General features: G+C 43.1%; 1 protein-coding gene across 1 annotated transcript in view; it reads left to right on the top strand.

The window, feature by feature from the left end:
* The first annotated feature begins 222 nt into the window (after window positions 1-222).
* The window catches only part of LOC141111252 (indolethylamine N-methyltransferase-like), a 58,644-nt gene continuing 35,449 nt past the window's right edge, over window positions 223-23,417 (top strand). Inside the window, exons 1-2 of the mRNA XM_073603395.1 lie at window positions 223-413; window positions 4,722-4,929. Coding sequence (XP_073459496.1) covers window positions 263-413; window positions 4,722-4,929 — 359 coding nt within the window. The 5' untranslated portion in view covers window positions 223-262. The remainder of the gene's footprint in view (window positions 414-4,721; window positions 4,930-23,417) is intronic.

Below are 23,417 nucleotides of genomic sequence, written 5' to 3'. Positions count from 1 at the left end.
TTTCCTAGCAAAAAATACAGATTTTTACTTGAAAACAACAAATGTAAAAAAAGCCTGGTCTTAAAGTGGTTAAACCTTTGCAAACTCAGATGGCAATCATAGCTCAGTCAGCACTATTCCCATGACTGCTTTATAAATATATTTATGATTATATTACAATAAAATGTAACCACCTTATTTCAAAGGAATATAAATAGAACTCAAACAGTAAAGCTTAGTTGAGAGCAGAAATCAAAGAGGTGAAGTTCAGCATTTCAGGACGATGGATTCCACAACACATAAACTCTATCATGTACATGGAATGGATTCTAGAAGTTTTCTGGATTTATATTTCTCTAATAAGGAGGACATGGTCTTTGCAGAGGATTTTTTAACATTTCCAATGGGGATGATTCACTATCAGTTCAGCACCGGTATGTACAGCATAGAATGATGTTTTTAACAAAAAAGACTAATGTTGTTAATAAATCTAAAGCCTCGTACACACGATCGGATTGTTGGCCAACAGAGCCTCAGACTTTTGTCTGAAGGGTGTGTGTCAGGACCTTGTCTTGCAAACTAACAGCACACAATTGTCGGCCAACAAACACGAACGTAGTGATGTACTACGTGGAATTTCAGCTCTTGAGCGCCACCCTTTGGGCACCTTCTGCTAATGTCGTGCTTGGTGAGCATTGATTCCAAGTATGCGTGTTTGTACTTTGGACTTTTGTGTGACGGACTTGTATACAGACGATATGAAAATCTGACAACAGACCGTTGTCCCCCCGAAAATTTACTAGCCTGCCATCCAACATGTGTTGGTGGAAAGTTGGACAACAATTGTCTGACGGAGCATACTAACGGTCAGATTTTAGGCCAACAGTCTGTCATCACACAATTCCCTGCCGAAAATCTGATCGTGTGTACGAGGCTTATGAGTATCACCAGGGCCGCTGATAGAAATCATGGGGCCCCGTACAGCCTACCTGACGGGGTCCCCTTCAGCTCCACCCCTGGCCCCACCCCTGGCCCCGCCCCTGGCCTCTCCCCAGACCCTGCCTTGAAACAAAGTCAATATGGCCAATGCAATATTGTGCTGCAGACAGTGCCACCCATGCCGCCAATGGCATAATGCCATTGGCAGCATAGGTGGCACTGTCTCTGCAGGCAGCACATGCATGATGGCATTAGTATCATGGGTGGAACTGTCTGCAGCACATTACAGCATTGGTGGCATGGGAGGCACTGTCTCTGCAGGCAGCACATGCATTATGGGCCATAATGCATATGCTACCTGCAGACAGTGCCACCCATGCCACCAATGCCATATTGTGCTGCAGACAGTGCCACCCATGATGCTAATGCCATAACACATGTGCTACCTGCTGACAGTGCCACCCATGCCGTCAATGCCATATTGTGCAGCATACAGTGCCACCCATGCCGCCAATGGCACAATGCCATTGGCATCATGGGTGGCACTGTCTCTGCAGGCAGCACATGCATTATGGTATTAGTATCATGGGTGGCACTGTCTGCAGCACAATATGGCGTTGGCAGCATGGGTGGCAGTGTGGCACTGTCTCTGCAGGCAGCACATGCGTTATGGGCCATAACGCATGTGCTACCTGCAGACAGTGCCACCCATGCCGCCAATGCCATATTGTGCTGCAGACAGTGCCACCCATCATGCTAATGCCACAATGTATAGATGCTGCTGCAGTAGTAGTAGATCTTGATTTCCCCCCCTCCCCCCAAGCTAACACACACATGTGTAATTGTTAGCCGGGCCCAAGGAGTCACTTCTTCCCTGATCCTGCTGCTGCCTGGACTGTCCACAAACTATTACAGTCAGATGTGATGCCGATGCCAGCTACTTCTTTTTTGTCCTCTGCAGCCGCTGCTCGCCTCACTGCTAATTCTCTCACAAGGAGAGAGAGGAGTTACTCTGCCGCACCAGGGGGACGGCACTATGGAGGACGCGCTGGCTGTGACTTGAGACAGTATGCTTTATTTCTTACTAAAAAATCATGCTGTTTCTATAAAAAAAAATATTCACCTCACTATGGGCTCTTCCACATTTTGTTGTGTTACAACCTGCAATTGAGATTCATTTGATTGATATTTTATATCACTAATGTACATGAGATTAAATTGAATTTGTAAATAAATAACAAAGATCAACACAAAAAAATGTGTTTCCTCTGGCGCAACCAATCTCCCTCTGATTTAGTATAATTGGTTGAATGAAGTCTACTTTTGGGTAATTAATGTTCCTGGAGTAAGCAAGTCCAGGATAAGAGTTTAGACAAGTACCAATCAAGGTAGGGTTCTAGAAATAATTTTTAGAAACTTCTCCAGCGGGTTTTAAAAAACATTTAATTGTGGAAAGCTGTCTTGGGTGCCACTTCCATGGGAGGCAAACAACAACTTCAAGATTAAGCCTCTGTCCATTTACTCCATCCAATGGCACAATGAAGGGATGGAGAACTCCTACTTGAGGTGGAGAGGTCAACAGTGGCAGCCTGATCCAAAGAAGATTATTGTAAAACAGAATCATAAACTGGTACCACATTATGTCACTCTAATGCCCTGTACACACGGTCGGATTTTCCGAAGGAAAATGTGTGATAGGAACTTGTTGTAGGAAATTCCGACCGTGTGTGGGCTCCATCACACATTTTCCATCGGAATTTCCGACACACAAAGTTTGAGAGCTTGCTATAAAATTTTCCGACAACAAAATCCATTGTCGGAAATTCTGATCATGTGTACACAAGCCGACGCACAAAGTGCCACGCATGCTCAGAATAAATTAAGAGACTAAAGCTATTGGCTACTGCCCCGTTTATAGTCCCGATGTATGTGTTTTACGTCACCGCGTTCAGAATGATCGGATTTTCCGATAACTTTGTGTGACCGTGTGTATGCAAGACAAGTTTGAGCCAACATCCGTCGGAAAAAATCCATGGATTTTGTTGTCGGAATTTCCGACAACAAAACCGTGGATTTTTTTCTGAAGGATGTTGCCTCAAACTTGTCTTGCATACACACGGGCACACAAATGTTGTTGGAAATTCCGAATGTGAGAACGCGGTGACAAGACGTTCGACGAGCCAAGAAAAAGGAAGTTCAATAGCTAGTGCGGCTCCTTCTGCTTGATTCCAAGCAAGCGTGAGCTTTTGTGCGACGGACTTGTGTACACACGATTGGACTTTCCGACAACAAGTGAAGTTGTCAGAAAATTTGAGAACCTGCTCTTTGTTGTATGTGTACATACATATATTAATATAATGTAATCCCACATAAATCGTATATTATTATATGTATGTACACATACAACACTCTCAAACATTTGTGGCGGGCAATTCTGACAGCAAATGTTCGATGGAGCATACACACGATCGGACTTTCCGACAACAAGCTCACATCGAACATTTCCCGACCGTGTGTATGCGGCATTAGTCACTTTGCTTGCAAAAGGTCAATTCACAAACATTATCATATTTGTTTTCTATCTTTAAGCCCCAGTTTATACTTGTACGACTTGTCATGCAACTTTGGACCCCAAAGTCACATGCCAAGTTGCACCCCATGTTTTCCAATGATTACCATTCATATTTATGCGACTTAAGACTCATGCACATAGGGTGTTTTTCCTGCTGCTTTTAGGAGCATCATGCGTTTTTTTTTTTACAGATTTAAAACGTCTCTCCATGTTATTCTATGTGTCCACATAGGCTTTTAGGAGCTTTTAGTGGCATAGGCATTTTCAAGCTGCAAAAAAACCCAGGCCAGTGCGTTTTTAGGCAGCAGCGTTACAGCTGTAAAAATGCCTGACGTGGCTAAATGCATGTTAATGCTGTATACAGCTTTAAGCCGCATCAAGCGTTTTTAAGCTGTAGTAATTGGATTTGGGAGTGGAAAATAGAAGAGGGCAGAGAAACGCTGCTAAATGCTAACACAGCATGTAAGGTGGAATCCTGCAAACTCTGATGTAAAGAGGAACTTTGTGAGCATTAACACCATTAACGCCAATGCAAAACACTTGTAAAAGCATGTTTTTCCTGATGTCAGTACTGGCTTTGCAGCTTGTTTTTTTTCTAATGCCCTGTGTGCATGAGGTCTTAAAGTCACAGCGACTTTAGAATAGTTCTTGTACTACTTTGGTCAAATTTTCATGCAACCTAAGGCCCATAGACTTCAATGTAAACCCTCAAAAGTCGCATGAAATTTGCACCTGCATCATATACACGTGTGTGCGACTTTGTAGAGTACACGCAGTCACATGGTCTAAGCCAAAGCTGCAACAAAGTTGCACTCGTCCAAAGTTGCATCAAGTCACACTGTAAAGTTGCAGTGGAAATCACACAATTTTGAAGTTGCACAAGTGTGAATGGAGCCTAAATGATCAGAACAGATGTAGCAAAGTGACTGTTTCTCTGCAAATGGCACTCTGACCCCTTTATATTCTCCTTACCCTCTCTCTCTCTCTTTCTCTCAGTCTCAGCTCCTTGCGCATCTGGTGCTTTCATATATGGAGAATAATATGACATATAATGGTGGCTGGCCTAGCAAGAAATCCCAGAGCCATATTATATATTGGTTGCGATTTTTTAAAGCTATTTTCATCTAGCAGTGTCATTAAATGCCAAATGTTATGAAAGTGTGAAATCTCTTTTTTGGCAGTGAAATTAGTTTTGGGTAAGATAACATCTGCATCTCTAATATTCCTCCAGGTCGAGCTGAGGGTACATTTTTGATTGACATCAGCCTTGGTTCCTTCATTCACCATCTTTATTCCGCCTCCAATTGCTTCAAAAAAATAGTCCTATTAAAATTCCAAGAGAAATGTATTATGGAACTGAACAGATGGCTACATGACCGTACCGGAGCATATGATTGGTCGCATACATCATCAGCCGCAGCTGAGTTAGAAGGAACGAGGTGACTTGTCCCCTTTCTGATTTTTGCATCTTAGGTTACAGAAGATTGTTTCTTTAAAGGCAACTTCTATTGTTTTTGAGTATATTTAATTTATTAAGTTGGTTAAAATACAACCTTTTTTTTCATGTTTTTGGTCAGGTAACTATGAAATATTGTATTTGAAAAGTTCAAATCTATATTTTCATCCAGCAGATGAAGCTCTCAGCTCTTTATAATGTTTTTATTCTGGGCTCTCCTTATCTACTGTGTTAAAAAAGCCTATTCACATTGTTTAACCACTTCAGCCCCGGAAGGATTTACCCCCTTCTTGACCAGAGCACTTTTTACAATTTGGCACTGCGTCACTTTAACTGCTAATTACACGGTCATGCAATGCTGTACCCAAACGAAATTTGCGTCCTTTTCTTCCCACAAATAGAGCTTTCTTTTGATGGTATTTGATTACCTCTGCGATTTTTATTTTTTGCGCTATAAATGGAAAAAGACCTAAAATTTTGAAAAAAATGATATTTTCTACTTTTTGTTATAAAAAAAATCCAATAAACTCAATTTTAGTCATACATTACAAAATGTATTCGGCCACATGTCTTTGGTAAAAAAATGTCAATAAGCATATATTTATTGGTTTGCGCAAAAGTTTTAGTGTCTACAAACTAGGGTACATTTTCTGGAATTTACACAGCTTTTAGTTTATGGCTGCCTATGTCATTTCTTGAGGTGCTAAAATGTCAGGGCAGTACAAGACCCCCCCAAATGACCCCATTTTGGAAAGTAGACACCCCAAGGAAATTGCTGAGAGGCATGTTGAGCCCATTGAATATTAATTTTTTTGTCCCAAGTGATTGAATAATGACAAAAAAAAAAATGACAAAAAGTTGTCACTAAATGATATATTGCTCAAACATGCCATGGGCATATGTGGAATTACACCTCAAAATACATTCTGCTGCTTCTTCTGAGTACGGGAATACCACATGTGTGGGACTTTTTGGGAGCTTAGCTGTGTACAGGGCCCCGAAACCAAGCACCGCCTTCAGGATTTCTAAGGGCGTCAATTTTTTATTTCACTCCTCACTACCTATCACAGTTTTGAAGGCCATAAAATGCAAAGATGGCACAAAATCCCCCCAAATGGACCCATTTTGGAAAGTAGACACCCCAAGCTATTTGCTGAGAGGCATGTTGAGTCCATGGAATATTTTATATTTTGCCACAAGTTGCAGGAAAATGACAATTTTTTTTTTTTTGCACAAAATTGTCACTAAATGATATATTGCTCACACAGGCCATGGGCATATGTGGAATTGCATCCCAAAATACATTCTGCTGATTCTCCTGAGTACGGGGATACCACATGTGTGGGACTTTTTGGGAGCCTAGCCGCGTACGGGGCCCCAAAAACCAAGCAACGCCTACAGGATTTCTGAGGGCGTAAAGTTTTGATTTGACTCCTCACTACCTATCACAGTTTTGAAGGCCATAAAATGCCCAGATGGCACAAACCCCCCCAAATGACCCCATTTTGGAAAGTATACACCCCAAGCTATTTGCTGAGAGGCATGTTGAGTCCATGGAATATTTTATATTTTGACACAAGTTGCGGGAAAATTAAACTTTTTTTTTTTTTTGCACAAAGTTGTCACTAAATTATATATTGCTCAAACATGCCATGGGCATATGTGGAATTACACTCCAAAATACATTCTGCTGCTTCTCCTGAGTACGGGGATACCACATGTGTGGGACTTTTTGTGAGCCTAGCTGCATACGGGGCCCAGAAACCAAGCACCGCCTTCAGGATTTCTAAGGGCGTGAAGTTTTAATTTGACTCCTCACTACCTATCACAGTTTTGAAGGCCATAAAATGCCCAGATGGCACAACCCCCCAAATGACCCCATTTTGGAAAGTATACACCCCAAGCTATTTGCTGAGAGGCATGTTGAGTCCATGGAATATTTTATATTTTGACACAAGTTGCAGAAAAATTAAACTTTTTTTTTTTGCACAAAGTTGTCACTAAATGATATATTGCTCAAACATGCCATGGGCATATGTGGAATTACACTCCAAAATACATTCTGCTGCTTCTCCTGAGTATGGGGATACCACATGTGTGGGACTTTTTGGGAGCCTAGCTGCATACGGGGCCCCGAAAACCAATCACCGCCTTCAGGATTTCTAAGGGAGTAAATTTTTGATTCACTCCTCACTACCTATCACAGTTTCGAAGGCCATAAAATGCCAAGATAGCACAAACCCCCCCAAATGACCCCATTTTGGAAAGTAGACACCCCAAGCTATTTGCTGAGAGGCATGGTGAGTTTGTTTTTGAAAATAAAGAAAGACAAGAAAAAAAATTTTTTTTCTTTTTTCAATTTTCAAAACTTTGTGACAAAAAGTGAGGTCTGCAAAATACTCACTATACCTCTCAGCAAATAGCTTGGCTTGTCTACTTTCCAAAAAAGGGTCATTTGGGGGGGTTTGTGCCACCTTCCATTCCATGGACTCCGAAACTGTGATAGGCAGTGAAGATTGAAATAAAAAATGTACGCCCTTAGAAAGCCTGAAGGCGGTGCTTGGTTTTTGGGGTCCCGTACGCAGCTAGGCTCCCAAAAAGTCTCACACATGTGGTATCCCCGTACTCAGGAGAAGCAACAGAATGTATTTTGGGGTGTAATTTCACATATTCCCATGGCATGTTTGAGCAATATATCATTTAGTGACAACTTTGTGCAAAAAAAAAAAAAAATTGTCTTTTTCCCGCAACTTGTGTCACAATATAAAATATTCCATGGACTCGACATGCCTCTCAGAAAATAGCTTGGGGTGTCTACTTTCCAAAATGGGGTCATTTGGGGGGTTTTGAACTGTCCTGGCATTTTATGCACAACATTTAGAAGCTTATGTCACACATCACCCACTCTTCTAACCACTTGAAGACAAAGCCCTTTCTGACACTTTTTGTTTACATGAAAAAATTATTTTTTTTGCAAGAAAATTACTTTGAACCCCCAAACATTATATATTTTTTAAAGCAAATGCCATACAGATTAAAATGGTGGGTGTTTCATTTTTTTTTATCACACAGTATTTGCGCAGCAATTTTTCAAACGCATTTTTTGGGGAAAAAACATACTTTTTTTAAATTTTAATGCACTAAAACACACTATATTGCCCAAATGTTTGATGAGATAAAAAAGATGATCTTAGGCCGAGTACATGGATACCAAACATGACATTCTTTAAAATTGTGCACAAGCGTGCAGTGGCGACAAACTAAATACATTTTGAAAAGCCTTTAAAAGCCTTTACAGGTTACCACTTTAGATTTACAGAGGAGATCTACTGCTAAAATTACTGCCCTTGATCTGACCTTCGCGGTGATACCTCACATGCATGGTGCAATTGCTGTTTACATTTGACGCCAGACCGACGCTTGCGTTCGCCTTTGCGCGAGAGAAGGGGGGACAGGGGTGCTTTTTTTTTTTTCTTTATTATTTTTTTTCTTTTTTATCTTATTTTTAAACTGTTCCTTTCATTTTTTTTATCATGTTTATTGTTATCTCAGGGAATGTAAATATCCCCTATGATAGCAATAGGTAATGACAGGTACTCTTTTTAGAAAAAATTGGGGTCTATTAGACCCTAGATCTCTCCTCTGCCCTCAAAGCATCTGACCACACCAAGATCAGTGTGATAAAATGCTTTCCCAATTTCCCAATGGCGCTGTTTACATCCGGCAAAATCTAAGTCATAAAATGCTCGTAGCTTCTGGTTTCTTAGGCCATAGAGATGTTTGGAGCCACTCTGGTCTCTGATAAGCTCTATGGTCAGCTGGCTGAATCACCGGCTGCATTCTCAGGTTCCCTATTGGGACAGGAGAGCCAGAGAAAAACATGGAAGACGGTGGGGGGGCATTCCCTCCCACTGCTTGTAAAAGCAGTCTAAAGGCTAATTAGCCTCTAGGATTGCTTCTACATGAAAGCCGACCGCCGGCTGAAAAGAATGATACCAAGATGATACCTAAACCTACAGGCATCATTCTGGTATAGCAGTACGTTGCTGGTCCTTGTTGGGCATATCTTGTAAACTTTTTTTTCATGCAGCCTGTGGGCTGAGCGAAAAAAAGAGATTGATCGGTGGGTATGCCCACCATTAGAATACCTCTCTTCATCCACCCACTTCTAATGATGGGCATACATGCAACGTATATATATATATATATATATATATATGCCGACGCATGGGGGCATCCTCCCGCAAAGTTAGGAGCAAATCACTCCTCCGCCCTCTGCTGCCCCCATGCTTCGGCATATATGCTGAAGTATGTAACTGTGGTGGTGAAATCACCTCCGACAGTGCTGGAGTCACGGCTTTATGTATCGTGGGAGCAAACGCTGTTGCTGTCAAGATAAATAAATCCGCGCTGCAACTGAATGGCGTACCTGCAAGCAAATGATGGTTAACAATAAAACAAAGTAACATTACAGTATAACAGTAATGCCCCGTACACACGGTCGGATTTTCCGATGGAAAATGTCCGATCGGAGCGTGTTGTCGGAAATTCCGACCGTGTGTGGGCTCCATCGGACATTTTCCATCGGGTTTTCCGACACACAAAGTTGGAGAGCAGGAGATAAAATTGTCGGAAATTCCGATCGTGTGTACACAAATCTGACGGACAAAGTGCCACGCATGCTCAGAATAAATAAAGAGATGAAAGCTATTGGCCACTGCCCCGTTTATAGTCCCGACGTACGTGTTTTACGTCACCGCGTTCAGAACGATCGGATTTTCCGACAACTTTGTGTGACCGTGTGTATGCAAGACAAGTTTGAGCCAACATCCGTCGGAAAAAATCCATGAATTTTGTTGTCGGAGTGTCCGAACAAAGTCCGACCATGTGTATGCCCTATAAGACTTACCATACCTGCAAAGCAAATACAAAAAAAAATAGTAAAAACGCTGTTGCTGTCAAGATAAATCCGCTCTGCAGCTGAATGGCGTACCTGAAAACAAAAAAATGGTTAACAATAAAACACAGTAAACAGTAAAGTATAAAAAAATTGCATATCTGAAAAGCAAACATGGTAAAACATAATAACAATAAAACATTGCAGAATAGAATACAGTAAAAAAGAGCAGAACAATAGAGAGAGAATAGAGAGAGAGAGAACAATAAGACGACAACTATTTTTGTTTTTTTTATTTTATACTTTTTTTGTGTTTTTATTTTTTTTTACTTTTTTTTTCTTTACGCTTTTTTTTGTAACTATAACTTTTGTAACTGGTACCAGGTACGGGTCTCTCAAAAGGCGATGGCATCTTGGGAGACCCTGTGTCAGTGTGCCTAGTCTGTGCAGTGCTGTAGCCTACGCTAATACTCAACTAGTGAATGGTAGCGTTCAAAACATTCACCAATGCAAAGACCAGGATTGTCAGGACAGGAGGGACAATAATACCGGGTGTCACACCTTTATTCGTGCTTGCTGCAGACACAACATCTTCTTTGGGGGGCTCGTTGGGTAGGGGTACTTGGGAGAACATAGGGAAAATGCCTTTCATGCAGCCGGCTTACTACATTTGTTTGGGGAAGGTGAGGGGGAGCACCGTCTGGAAACAGAAGGGATCTGACAATCTCTTCCTGGAATTTAAGGAAGGATCCAGTCCGTCCTGAAGCTCTGTATAGCACATGAGCGTTCAGCAAAGCCAATTGAAATAAATAAACAGACACTTTCTTGTACCAGCGTCTGGCCTTACGGGCAATTAGGTATGACGCCAACAACTGGTCGTTGAGGTCCACCCCTCCCATATTTTGGTTGTATTCGTGGACACAGAGGGGTTTCTCCACAACAACACCATTCGCCGTAGTAATTTGGACCATAAGGGGGGTAAGAACGAAAACATTCTTATTGTCCCTCCACTTCATAGCGAGCAAATTATTACACTGCAAGCAGGCTCTCTCCCCCAGCCTAAGACAGAAATCTACAAGCTGATGGGGAAAGCCCCGGCGATTAGGTCGCACGGTGCCATATGCTCCAATCTGTTGATCAAAAAGGTGACTAAAAAGTGGCACGCTCGTGTAATAATTGTCCACGTACAAGTGGTACCCCTTTCTGAATAAGGGTGACACCAAGTCCCACACTATCTTGCCAGCGCTTCCTATGTAGTCAGGGCAGTTTGTCGGCTCTATGTGACTATCTTTGCCCTCGTAAACCATAAAACTACATGTATAGCCTGTGGCCCTGTCACAGAGCTTATACATCTTGACCCCGTATCTGGCACGCTTGCTGGGAAGGTACTGTTTGAATGACAAGCGGCCAGAAAACTTCATCAACGCAGACAACTTGATGGGGAGTAAACAAGTCTGCAAAACGCTGGTTGAAATGGTTTACGAGGGGCCTAATTTTGTAGAGCCGATCGTATTCAGGTACTCCATGAGGACGACAGAGTTCATTGTTGTTGAAGTGCATGAACCGCAAAATCTGCTCGTATCGTGCCCTGGTCATGGAGGCAGAGAACACGGGCATATGGTAAATTGGGTCAGTGGACCAATATGACTACAACTCACTCTTTTTAGTTATGCCCATGTTGAGGGAAAGACCCAGAAAGATCTTAAATTCAGAAACCGTAATTGTTTTCCAATCTCTGGCAAGGGAGGACTGAGGAATAGTGGCGATGTGTTGACCAGTGTAAAAATTGCTTTGGTCCATAATAGATCTATAGAGATCTTTGGTGAAAAACAGCGAATAAAAATCCAGTGACGTAAAATCAACTGTTTCCACCTGAATTCTGGGTTGGCCAGTGAATGGGGGAAGTACAGGTGCTGCAGAAGTGGTGGGTTCCCAATTCGGATTGGCGAATGCAGCAGGAAGGGCACTATGGGCATGACGGGCCTGTGTTCGTCTTCTTGGTGGCAGTGGGACACTACTTGTGCTTGCCACTTCGCCAGCTTGAACTGCACTTATGGGACTCGCCACGTCACCAAGTGTTACTGCAGTGCTGGATGTACGACCAGGGTGTACTAGGCCGCTGGTGCTTGCCTGTTCACCAGAAGGAATAGCGGCGCTAGTACTGTTCTGCTCCATAGGAGGGACCTGCGGTTCTTGCACATCAAAGACAGAAGAAGATGTTCGGGGTCTGGTACGCCTGACCATGGCAGGGACCACAACTCCGTCGTCAGAGCTATCTGTCATGGAGCCGCTGTCCTCTACAGGATTGTATTCTGAGCCTGAATCTGACAGATGAGTGACTTCCTCTTCACTTTCTGTCATGCTCAGAAACGTGTAGGCCTCTTCACTAGTGTACCTTCGATTTGCCATTTTGGGCTCTAAATTTAGTGGTACACTAGTGAGACTCACAGATATGGATGAGCTTTGAGTTCGAGTCGAACTCATGTTCGACTCGAACATCGGCTGTTCGCAAGTTCGCCGAACAGCGAACAATTTGGGGTGCTCGTGGCAAATTCAAATACCGCGGAACACCCTTTAAAAGTCTATGGGAGAAATCAAAAGTGCTAATTTTAAAGGCTTATATTCATGGTATTGTCATTAAAAGTGTTTGGAGACCTGGGTCCTGCCCCAGGGGACATGGATCAATGCAAAAAGAAGTTTTAAAAATGGCTGTTTTTTCGGGAGCAGTGATTTTAATAATGCTTAAAGTGAAACAATAAAAGTGTAATATCCCTTTAAATTTCGTACCTGGGGGGTGTCTATAGTATGCCTGTAAAGGGGCGCATGCTTCACGTGTTTAGAACAGTCTGATAGCAAAATGACATTTCAAAGGAAAAAAAGTCATTTAAACTACTCACGGCTATTAATGAATTGCCGGTCCGACAATACACATAAAAGTTCATTGATAAAAACGGCATGGGAATTCCGAACCAAAATTTAAAAAAAAAATGACGTGGGGGGTCCCCCTAGATTCCATACCAGCCCCTTCAGGTCTGGTATGGATATTAAGGGGAACCCCGCGCCAAAATTTAAAAAAAAAGGTATGGGGTCCCCCCAAAAGTCCATACCAGACCCTTATCCGAGCACGCAACCTGGCAGGCCGCAGGAAAAGAGGGGGGACGAGAGAGCGCCCCCTCTCCTGAACTGTACCAGGCCACATGCCCTCAATATTGGGATGGTGCTTTGGGGTAGCCCCCCAAAACACCTTGTCCCCATGTTGATGAGGACAAGGGCCTCATCCCCACAACCCTGGCCGGTGGTTGTGGGGGTCTGCGGGCGGGGGGCTTATCGGAATCTGGAAGCCCCCTTTAACAAGGGGACACCCAGATCCCGAACCTCCCCCCTGTTTGAAATGGTAAGGGGGTACACCCCTACCATTTCACTAAAAAAGTGTCAAAAATGTTAAAAATGACAAGAGACAGTTTTTGACAATTCCTTTATTTAAATGCTTCTTCTTTCTTCTTTCTTCTATCTTCCTTTGGTTTCTCCCTCCATCTTCTTCTTCTTCTGGTTCTTCTGGTTCTTCTGGTTCTTCCTCCGGTGTTCTCGTCCGGCATCTTCCTCCGCAGCGTCGGAGTATTCTTCCCTTCTCCTCGGGCCGCTCTGCATCCATGATGGCATGGAGGGAGGCTCCCGCTGTGTGACGCTTCTCTCTTCATCTTCTTCTCTTCATCTTCTTGTCTTCATCTTCTTTTCGGGCCGCTCCGCATCCATTATGGCATGGAGGGAGGCTCCCACTGTGTGGCGCTTCTCCTCTTCTGACGGTTCTTAAATAACGGGGGGCGGGGCGTCACACAGCGGGAGCCACCCTCCATGACATCATGGATGCGGAGTGGCACGAAAAGAAGATGAAGACAAGAAGATGAAGAGAAGAAGATGAAGAGAAGATGAAGAGAGAAGCGTCACACAGCGGGAGCCTCCCTCCATGCCATCATGGATGCGGAGCGGCCCGAGGAGAAGAAGGGAAGAAGACACCGACGCCGCGGAGGAAGATGCCGGACGAGAACACCAGAGGAAGAACCAGAAGAACCAGAAGAAGAAGAAGATGGAGGAAGAAACCGAAGGAAGATAGAAGAAAGAAGAAGCATTTAAATAAAGGAATTGTCAAGAACTGTCTCTTGTCATTCTTAACATTTTTTACACTTTTTTAGTGAAATGGTAGGGGTACAAGTACCCCTTTACCATTTCACACAGGGGGGAGGGCCGGGATCTGGGGGTCCCCTTGTTAAAGGGGCTTCCAGATTCCGATAAGCCCCCTGCCCGCAGACCCCCACAACCACCGGCCAGGGTTGTGGGGATGAGGCCCTTGTCCTCATCAACATGGGGACAAGGTGTTTTGGGGGGCTACCCCAAAGCACCCTCCCAATGTTGAGGGCACGTGGCCTGGTACGGTTCGGGGGGGGCACTCTCTCGTCCCCCCTCTTTTTCTGCGGCCTGCCAGGTTGCGTGCTCGGATAAGGGTCTGGTATGGATTTTTATGGGGACCCCACGCCATTTTTTTTTTTTTTATTTTGGCCGGGGTTCCCCTTAATATCCATACCAGACCTGAAGGGCCGTTTTTATAAATGAACTTTTATGTGTATTGTCGGACCAGTAATTCATTAATAGCCGCGAGTAGTTTTAAATTACTTTTTTTCCTTTGAAATGTCATTTTGCTGTCAGACTGTTCTAAACACGGGAAACATGCGCCCCTTTACAGGCATACTATAGACACCCCCAGGTACGAAATTTCACTTTAAGCATTATTAAAATCAAAGCTCCCGAAAAAACGGCCATTTTTAAAACTTTTTTTTGCATTGATCCATGTCCCCTGGGGCAGGACCCAGTTCCCCAAACACTTTTCATGACAATAACTTGCATATAAGCCTTTAAAATTAGCACTTTTGATTATTCATGTTCGTGTCCCATAGACTTTAACGGTGTTCGCGTGTTCGAACAAATTTTTTGCCTGTTCGGAAGTTCTGGTTCGAACCGAACAGGGGGGTGTTCGGCTCATCCCTACTCACAGGCAAAAAAGCTCCTGACTGTTAGCGACTGTAGCAAAACGCTACCAACAAAAACTGTTAGCGATCGCAGGGATCAGGCCTGACTCTGCGAACACTGCAGTTATGTGTGTTTAGTGTTTTGTAAGTGACAGTGATCGATCAATACTGCATTTGGGTGGGCTGGGCAGGGCTGGGCCGAGGGGCAAAACGCATTTGCTAGCAGGTATCTGGGCTGATCCCACTAACACTGTGTTTTTAGGAACCCTAAACTGCTGGGAATGCTAGTATAGATCTGATCGGATCAGATATTGATCCGTTCAGATACTATACCACTAAGGGAGATGTATGGATCGTGCGTGGGTGTTAGCGGTACTGGCGCTAACCTGACGCTGCCTGGGGCGACGCAGACCTTATCTGACCCTAAAACTCAACTTATATCACCGCCGGGCGATTAGGGGGTTAAACCTTTATAAGGTAATAAACGGCGGGTGCCCTGAAACTATAATAAACAAACTAACTAACCAGCGTCACCCGTAACAGTTATACGGTGATCACTGGTGAAAGGCTTAACTAGGGGGCAATCAGGGGGTTAAAACCTTTATTAGGTAGTATATGGGGGTCCCTGTCGCTATAAAACACTGACGGCGAACCTATATACTTACCTCCCTAACTAGCGTCACCTGTGTCACTAATACAGCGATCAGAAAAACGATCGCTTAGTGACACTGGCGACGGGGGGTGATCAAGGGGTTAACCTTTATTAGGGGGGTTAGGGGGCATCCTAGACCTAAAGGGGGCTACCACTAACTGCCCTACCACGTATAACTGTCACAAACTGACACCAATGCAAAAAAACAACAACTGCTATTGGTGTCACTGTGACAGGGGGTACAGGGGGGTGATCGGGGGGTGATGGGGGGTGAAATGTGTGCCTAGAGTGTTCTACTGTACGTGTAGTGTTTGGTGCACTTACTTGATGTCTTCTCTCCTCGGCGCCGGAATGAAAAGACCGGCTCGAGGAGAGATGACATCACTTCCTCTGCCGCTGTTTACATTACAGCAGCAGAGGAAGAACATCATTGGCTGGGAGCGATCGTGAGGGGGTGGCCACGAATTGATGGCCTCCCCCTCACCTCTGATCGCTCCTGGACAGAAGCCGACGGCCTCGGGCACTGGGGGGGTCCGATCGGACCCCCAGCCCGTGGGAGGCAAGTAACGTACCCATTGGCTGGGAGCGATCATGAGGGGGTGGCCATGAATGGATGGCCTCCCCCTCACCTCTGATCGCTCCGGGACAGAAGCCGACCGCCTCGGGCACCCATACTTTACGTACCCATACTTTACTTTGCCTGCCCGTGCCATTCTGCCGCAGTATATCTGCGTGAGGCGGTCGACAAGTGGTTAAAGTTGATCCCCCAGATGAAGGCACGTATACCCTGTGCCGAAGACGCGTAGGGGAGGGGCAGGACGGAGCTTTCTACACACAGACAGGCAGAGGATTGTACACCGCACCGCACGCCACAGGATTCATCTGTATTGCATACTTTGGATAGGATGGTGCACTGACGCACCCAAGCATTGTGAGTACCCTCCTGGAGGGATTGTTTTTAGGGCTTTTCAAATAAATTCCTGGCGGTATTATGCTATGAGTCTCCTTTCTTTCATATATGTCACCATTTGAGCGAGGTACAGATCATCACCAGCAGACCCTGTATGAGCCCTGGAGTGGCTCTAATGCGTGTTTTGACACTGTTTAGCTACTGTGTCACACGCTCTAAGGTGAGCGCATTATCCATTGGGGGTCACTGGAGAGCACTGCAGCATGCCATAATATGCACATCTTTTAAGAAGAGCATGAGGAATATTTAGCACTTTTTCATAAAAACAAGCATGAGGAATGCCTGCTATTTGTTTGGACACTATTGTGCACTTTGATTTATATACTTTTGTGAATTGTTTGGACTGAGATATATTCATTTGTATGAATTGTTTTCGGACACTTTATTCATCAAGTAGCACTTGAATAATTTTTGTTAATTATTTAAAAGATTTTTTTCTTTTCTCTCTCACATTTTTTTGCATGTTGCATGTTACCATTTATTCATATATTCAATTGTGGATTTTAGTCACTTTCTTCACAGGCATTTGACACTGTTTGTAATTTTTAATATTGTATGGATTTATTATATTTTTTGTTCACGTATTTATAACCTTTAGCGCATACACATATATTTATTTTATTTTTGGCATATACACAGTATGGAACGTGGTTAGCGTGTGCAGCTGAATTAGGTTCATTTATTCACATTTGAGGCATTAACCCATTTGTGGCTCACAAGATTTTAGCACTATTTTTAGGCAACAGTGATAGGTGGCACTGGTGATGCGAACCGGTGGACACTGATTGGCAGCACTGGTAGACACTGATAGGTGGTACTAATGGGCACTGCTTTGCAGTACTTATGGGCATAGGTAGGTGGCACTGGTGGGCACTGATGAGGCGGCAGTGCCCCTCTGTGTGAGTGACCGATGTCCCATTTACAGAAGATGTTAATCGGCTTTATTTTTTCCTCATGCTATCAGCGCGAGAAGGAAAAGCCTATTACTTTCTTCTGTTTACATTATGTGATCAGCTGTCATTGGCTGACAGCTGATCACGTGGTAAGGAGCCGGGATCGGCCCCTTACTCCGATCTGTGATCAGCTGAGTCTCATTGACTGGATGAATAAGATGAATATTTCTGCATATAAAAAGAGAATGGTAATAATAATTTTCTATAACAAGATATATTTTATATATATATTAAAACTGAATTCTAGGCAGATATAAAAGACTCAGATTAACGGAGCTCTGTAATCATTTTAAATGCAAACAGTGTAAGTACCTGAATCCAACCTGTTATCCACCTCTTGCAGTCTCTGTACTACAGGACTGGAGTGTGAGAGGAAAAAGCAGCACATGTTCATGTGATGATAGAAGGAAGGAGCAGCGTGACAGAGAGACAAGACCATCACTGTGCTGCTTCTCATATCACTGTCTGTCTGGCTCCCTGCTAATGCTGGCTTGCATCTGGATTTTGTGAATATAAGTGGAATTTGGAACTAAAGTGGAGCGTTAATAACCATAATTTGCACTTTTGACTGCTTGTTATTACAAGGGTTTTTGTTTTTTCTCCTCATTAGATAAGTTTGCTATCAGTTTTTAAAACACTTTTTTTCCCCTCCTTTTTCTGACACTTTTTAAACAGCACATTTTTTTCATCTCTGCTAATTAAGGGGAGTGGTTAATTGTTCACAGGTCTATATAAGGGTCTATACAACTCCCTTTGGAGCTGGCTCCCTGCTAATGCTGGTTTGCATCTGGATTTTGTGAACATAAGTGGAATTTGGAACTAAAGTGGAGAGTTACTAGCCAGGAGTTGAAAACAGGAGTTAAAGTGGAGGGCCACCCTAAAATAAAAAATGCATCAATATTTTTTAAAAAATAAAAAAACAAAAAATTTGAAAAAAAAAAATTTAACTTACCTGAAACCTCTGTTGCTAGGCAGTCTTCCTAATCTGCCTCTTCCTATTCCGTGGCGCTTCCTCCTCTTCTGCGAGCAACCCCGTTGCCTTCTGGGACATGTGTGTGTCTCAGAAACCAACGGGGCCATTCACAAAGTGCCGCGCGACTGCGCAGTTGGAAACTGGCAGTGAAGCCACAAGGCTCCACTGCCTGTTTCCCTTAGTTAGGATGGTGGCACCAGCCGCCCATCCGATGGATGGATCGGCCTCGGGGGGTCGACATCGCGGGCTCGCTGGACAGGTAAGTGTCATTACTAAAAGTCAGCAGCTACAGTGTTTGTAGCTGCTGACTTTTAAAAAAAAACAAAAAACAGCCAGAACACCACTTTAAGACAGGAGTCTTCTAACCTGTAAGTAACATCTTAAACTTCCTATAAGTAATTATATTGTAACTGGGAAATGAGTGCTAGCAGGGTTGAAGGTTTTGCTCAGTGCACAGTGTGCCACATGTATGCAAAATTGGTGCAATTGCTCCAGAATGGATACCGCTGTGACAGATGTGAGCAGGTTGCACTTCTGGAAGCTCGCATTAGAGATCTGGAGGAGCAAGTTGCAACACTGGGCAGAAAGGACAACCTTGAAAGGGGTCCTCTGCTTGAGGAGCAGGTGGTCAATAGGGTTGATGTGGAGGGTGGAGGGGCAAGTCATTAATATCAGATAGGAAGATGAGTTAATGTAGTTAGAGGGAGTGGAAGGGGCTCACAGAAAAGGAAGGCCAGTCCTGTCTTTGTGCATCAAAACAAATTTGCCAAGTTGAGTAAAGGTGTGGAGGTGGCAAACACAGAGGTGGCAGCCCTGGATGTCACTGCTACCCCTAACAGCCGGGTGAGCAACCCATCTAGTAGGGGTGGTGAGGGGAGTGCAGGTAGGCCCAGACAGTTGGTGGTAATAGGGGATTCTATAATCAGAAGGACTGATAGAATAATTTGTTGCCAGGATTGTCTCAACCGAATGGTTTGCTGTCTCCCTGGTGCCAGGGTTCGGCATGTGGTGGACCGGGTTGATAAATGACTGGGAGGGGATGGGCATGACCCAGCTGTCTTGGTCCATGTTGGAACCAATGACAGAATATATGGAAGGTGGAGGTTTCTTAAGAATCAATTTAAAGAACTAGGCTGCAAGTTGAAGGGAAGGACCTCCAAGGTAATATTCTCTGAAATATTGCCTGTGCCATGCGCAACACAGGAAAGGCAGGGGAAGATTAAAAAGCTGAATACATGGCTTAAGATCTGGTGTAAGAAGGAAGGGTTTGGGTTTCTAGAGCACGGGGCTGACTTTTCATTGGGGTGCAATATATATGCTAAAGATGGTTTGCACCTGAATGGAAGGGGGTGTGCTGGAGGAGAGGTTTATGGGAAGGTTGGAGGAGTATTTAAACTAGGATTGAGGGGGGAGGGTGAACTAGAATTTAATCAGGCAGACAGGTCAGTTAGGGGTCAGACATTTATGGAGGGTGCAATGGGGATAGATGGGGGGGAGGGTTATGGCAGGTGACATGAAAGTTCCCATGTTACAAACAACCATTGGAAATTATTATAAAAAAATATAAAAAATATAAAAATGAAGGAACACTATTGTTGTTTAAATGTTACAAAGAATATAACAGAATATGTAAAAAGGAAATCAAGGATGCAAAAATTCAAAATGAATGACAGATTGCAAAAGATAGTAGGACAAATCCCCCCCAAAAATCTTCAAATATATTAATAGTAAAAAGGTCAGTTCTGAGCATGTAGGCCCTTTACAAAATAATCTAGACTGAGGACAAAGAAAAGGCACATTTATTAAATACATTCTTAAGTTCTCTGTATACAAAGGAGCATGGGGGAGCTCAAGTTCATAATGGGGATGGTATTGACACAGCCCCAAATGATCCACAATGGCTCAAAAGGGATATGGTTCAGAAATATTTAGGTAGGATAAAGGCTGATAAAGTACCTGGACCAGATGGCATCCACCCGCGGATCCTAAAAGAATTGAGCTCTGTAATTTCAAAGCCATTGTTTCTAATTTTTTAGGGACTCATTAATGACGGAAATAGTACCACTTGATTGGCGTAGTGCCAATGTGGTGCCTATATTTAAAAAGGGAACAAAGTCTTTACCAAGTAACTATAGACCTGTTAGTTTAACTTCTATAGTCAGGAAGATACTGGAGAGTTTAATAAAAGAACACATAGATGAGTTCTTGCTGGGAAAAAAATATTTTAAGCAACATACAGCATGGGTTCACGAAAGACAGACATTGTCAAACAAATCTGAGTTCTTTTTATGAAGAGGTAAGTAAAACCATGGACAGAGGGGTGATTGTGGACGTGGTATATTTGGATTTTGCAAAAGTGTTTGACACAGTTCCCCACACACGGCTAATGTGTAAGGCAAAGTCTACAGGCTTGGAAATATCAGTTTGTAAATGGATAGAAAACTGGCTTAAAGACAGAATTCAGAGAGTAGTCGTTAATGATTCCTTCTCTGAATGGTCTAAGGTCATCAGTGGTGTACCCCAAGGTTTAGTGTTGGGACCCTTACTTTTTAATACCTTTATAAATAATATAGGGTCTGGGATTAAAAGTACCATTTCAGTCTTTGCAGATGACACCAAACTATGCAGTAGAATAACGTCCTTACAGGATGTCCCCAATTTACAAGCCGACCTCAATACACTGTCTAATTGGACGGATATGTGGCAGATGAAGTTTAATGTTTATAAATGTAAAGTTATGCACTTGGGGGCTAAGAATATGCATGCATCATACATAATAGGGGGACTACAACTGGGGGAATCCATAGTGAAGAAGAATCTGGGAGTTTTGGTAGATCATAAGCTCAATAATACCATGCAATGCCAAGCTGCGGTGTCCAAAGCAAGCAAAATCCTTTCTTGCATTAAGAGAGATATGGACTCGAGAGAGAGAGAGATATTTTGCCCCTGTACAAATCATTAGTAAGACCTAATCTGGAATATGCAGTTCAGTTTTGGGCACCAGTTGTGGGATATCAGGGAACTGGAGAAAGTGCAGAGAAGGGCAACCAAACTGATAAGAGGCATGGAGGAGCTCATCTATGAGGAAAGATTAGAGGAACTGAATTTATTCTCTCTTGAGAAGAGGAGATTAAGGGGGATAGGATCAACATGTACAAATATATAAGGGTCCATATAGTGAACTTAGTGTTGAGTTATTCACTTTACAGTCAACACAGAGGACAAGGGGGCACTCTTTACACCTAGAGGAAAAGAGATTTCATCTTCAAGTATGGAAAGGTTTCTTCACAGTAAGAGCTGTGAAAATGTGGAATAGACTCCCTCCAGATGTGGTTCTGGCCATCTCAGTAGATTGCTTTAAGAAAGGCCTGGATTCTTTCCTAAATGCACACAATATAACTGGGTACTAGCATTTATAGGATAAGTTGATCCAGGGAAAATCCAAATGCCTCCTGGGGGTCAGGAAATCATTTTTTCCCCTGCTGTAGCAAAATGGATCATGCTTTGCTGGGGTTTTTCCCCTTCCTCTGGATCAACTCTGGGTATAGGATTGGGTATATGGGATTGTTTGATATTACTTTTTATTTATTTATTTATTTTTATGGTTGGACTTGTGTCTTTTTTCAACCTGACTAACTATGTAACTATGCAACTGTCCAGTCACAGAGTGGGGAGGGTCCAGGACAACCTGGGCTTAGAGGAAGTGGGTTGAATGATCCTGGCCATCAGACCGAAGCAATCAAGTGGCAGAAAAATTGTACTATGGGGGATATCTCTGGACTGAAGTTGAATATTGCAGAAAAATCTGGTTGTATTATTTTATCTTTTAACATGTTATTCATCTTGTTATTTGTATCTGGAGTTCTGTTTTTTTTTTTTTTGTTCAATTCTAAAATTGATAGATATAGTATATAAGTAGATATAAAATGAAATCATGTTTATTTATATTTGATCAGAAATTAGTGGATGTGCTTTCCAGATCTGTTGGATTAGCTGGTGGCTATTAGAGTGGTGTATTAGGCTGCCCATAGATGAGTGGGCTGAATGAAAAAACTGATCAGATATCCCTATCCACACATTCAAGGTGGATAAATGAATCCTCCCTGCTGTGTCATTGTCTTCCTGCAGCACTGATCGAGCGTGGAGAATTCAACAGGGTGGTTGTACAGAAGTCAATCGGTAGATCAACTTCTGTACAACTACAGTGCCCATACATAGATTGAAATTCGGTCAGTCCCTGCTGAACCAGTCTAATTTCAATCCATATATGGCCAGCTTTAGCTCCCCCCCTCCCCGGTTCGGTTTGCACCAGGACAGGCAAAAAATGTGTGCGAACACCGTTAAAGTCTATGGGACACATTGAGAGGGTGGTCTTGTATTTATATAATATAAACATGTAATATTTGCATATTTGAGCCATTTTGAATTGTATTTTGGATTATAGTCTATTCCACTATCAATGAGAGTATCACCATCCTTTCATACGCATTTAATCAGATCAGGATTGAAAACATTTCTACCATGAGGGCTCACCAATGTTGATGCCATGTCAGTTTTTTCCCGTGCAGAAAACTGCATACACGTTGCAGATTCCTGCACAGAAAAAATCTGCATGTTAAGGTGTGAACAGGGAATGAGGCCTTAGCCCCTGGATCACACCATGGTGCAGAGACTCCAGTTTTTCTGCATGCGTTCTGCAAGGGCACAAAAAAATAATGGTTCTCTAGGTGCTCTGTTCACACCACAACACTGGTATCATGTGTGGATTTTTTCTGTGTAGACATCTAAAATGTGTATGCAGTTTTCCACACGGAAAAAAAACCTGAATTGACATCAACATCGGTGTGAACAGGGCACAGAACTGACACGTATGAAAATTGATGTAAACTGACGTGAAACCAATGTTTTTGCAAGTAAAATCTGAATACCCTTCAGTTCCCATTTTTCACGCATGAATGGTGTGAACGAGCCCATAATCTTGCCTTGAGGTTACTTTTTTCTGTGG

This window comes from Aquarana catesbeiana, linkage group LG10 (genome assembly GCF_042186555.1).
Source record: "Aquarana catesbeiana isolate 2022-GZ linkage group LG10, ASM4218655v1, whole genome shotgun sequence".
NCBI classification, from domain to species: domain Eukaryota; kingdom Metazoa; phylum Chordata; class Amphibia; order Anura; family Ranidae; genus Aquarana; species Aquarana catesbeiana.
The sequence above is the reverse complement of the archived record's forward strand: the minus strand, read 5'-3'. Positions and strand labels throughout refer to the sequence as shown.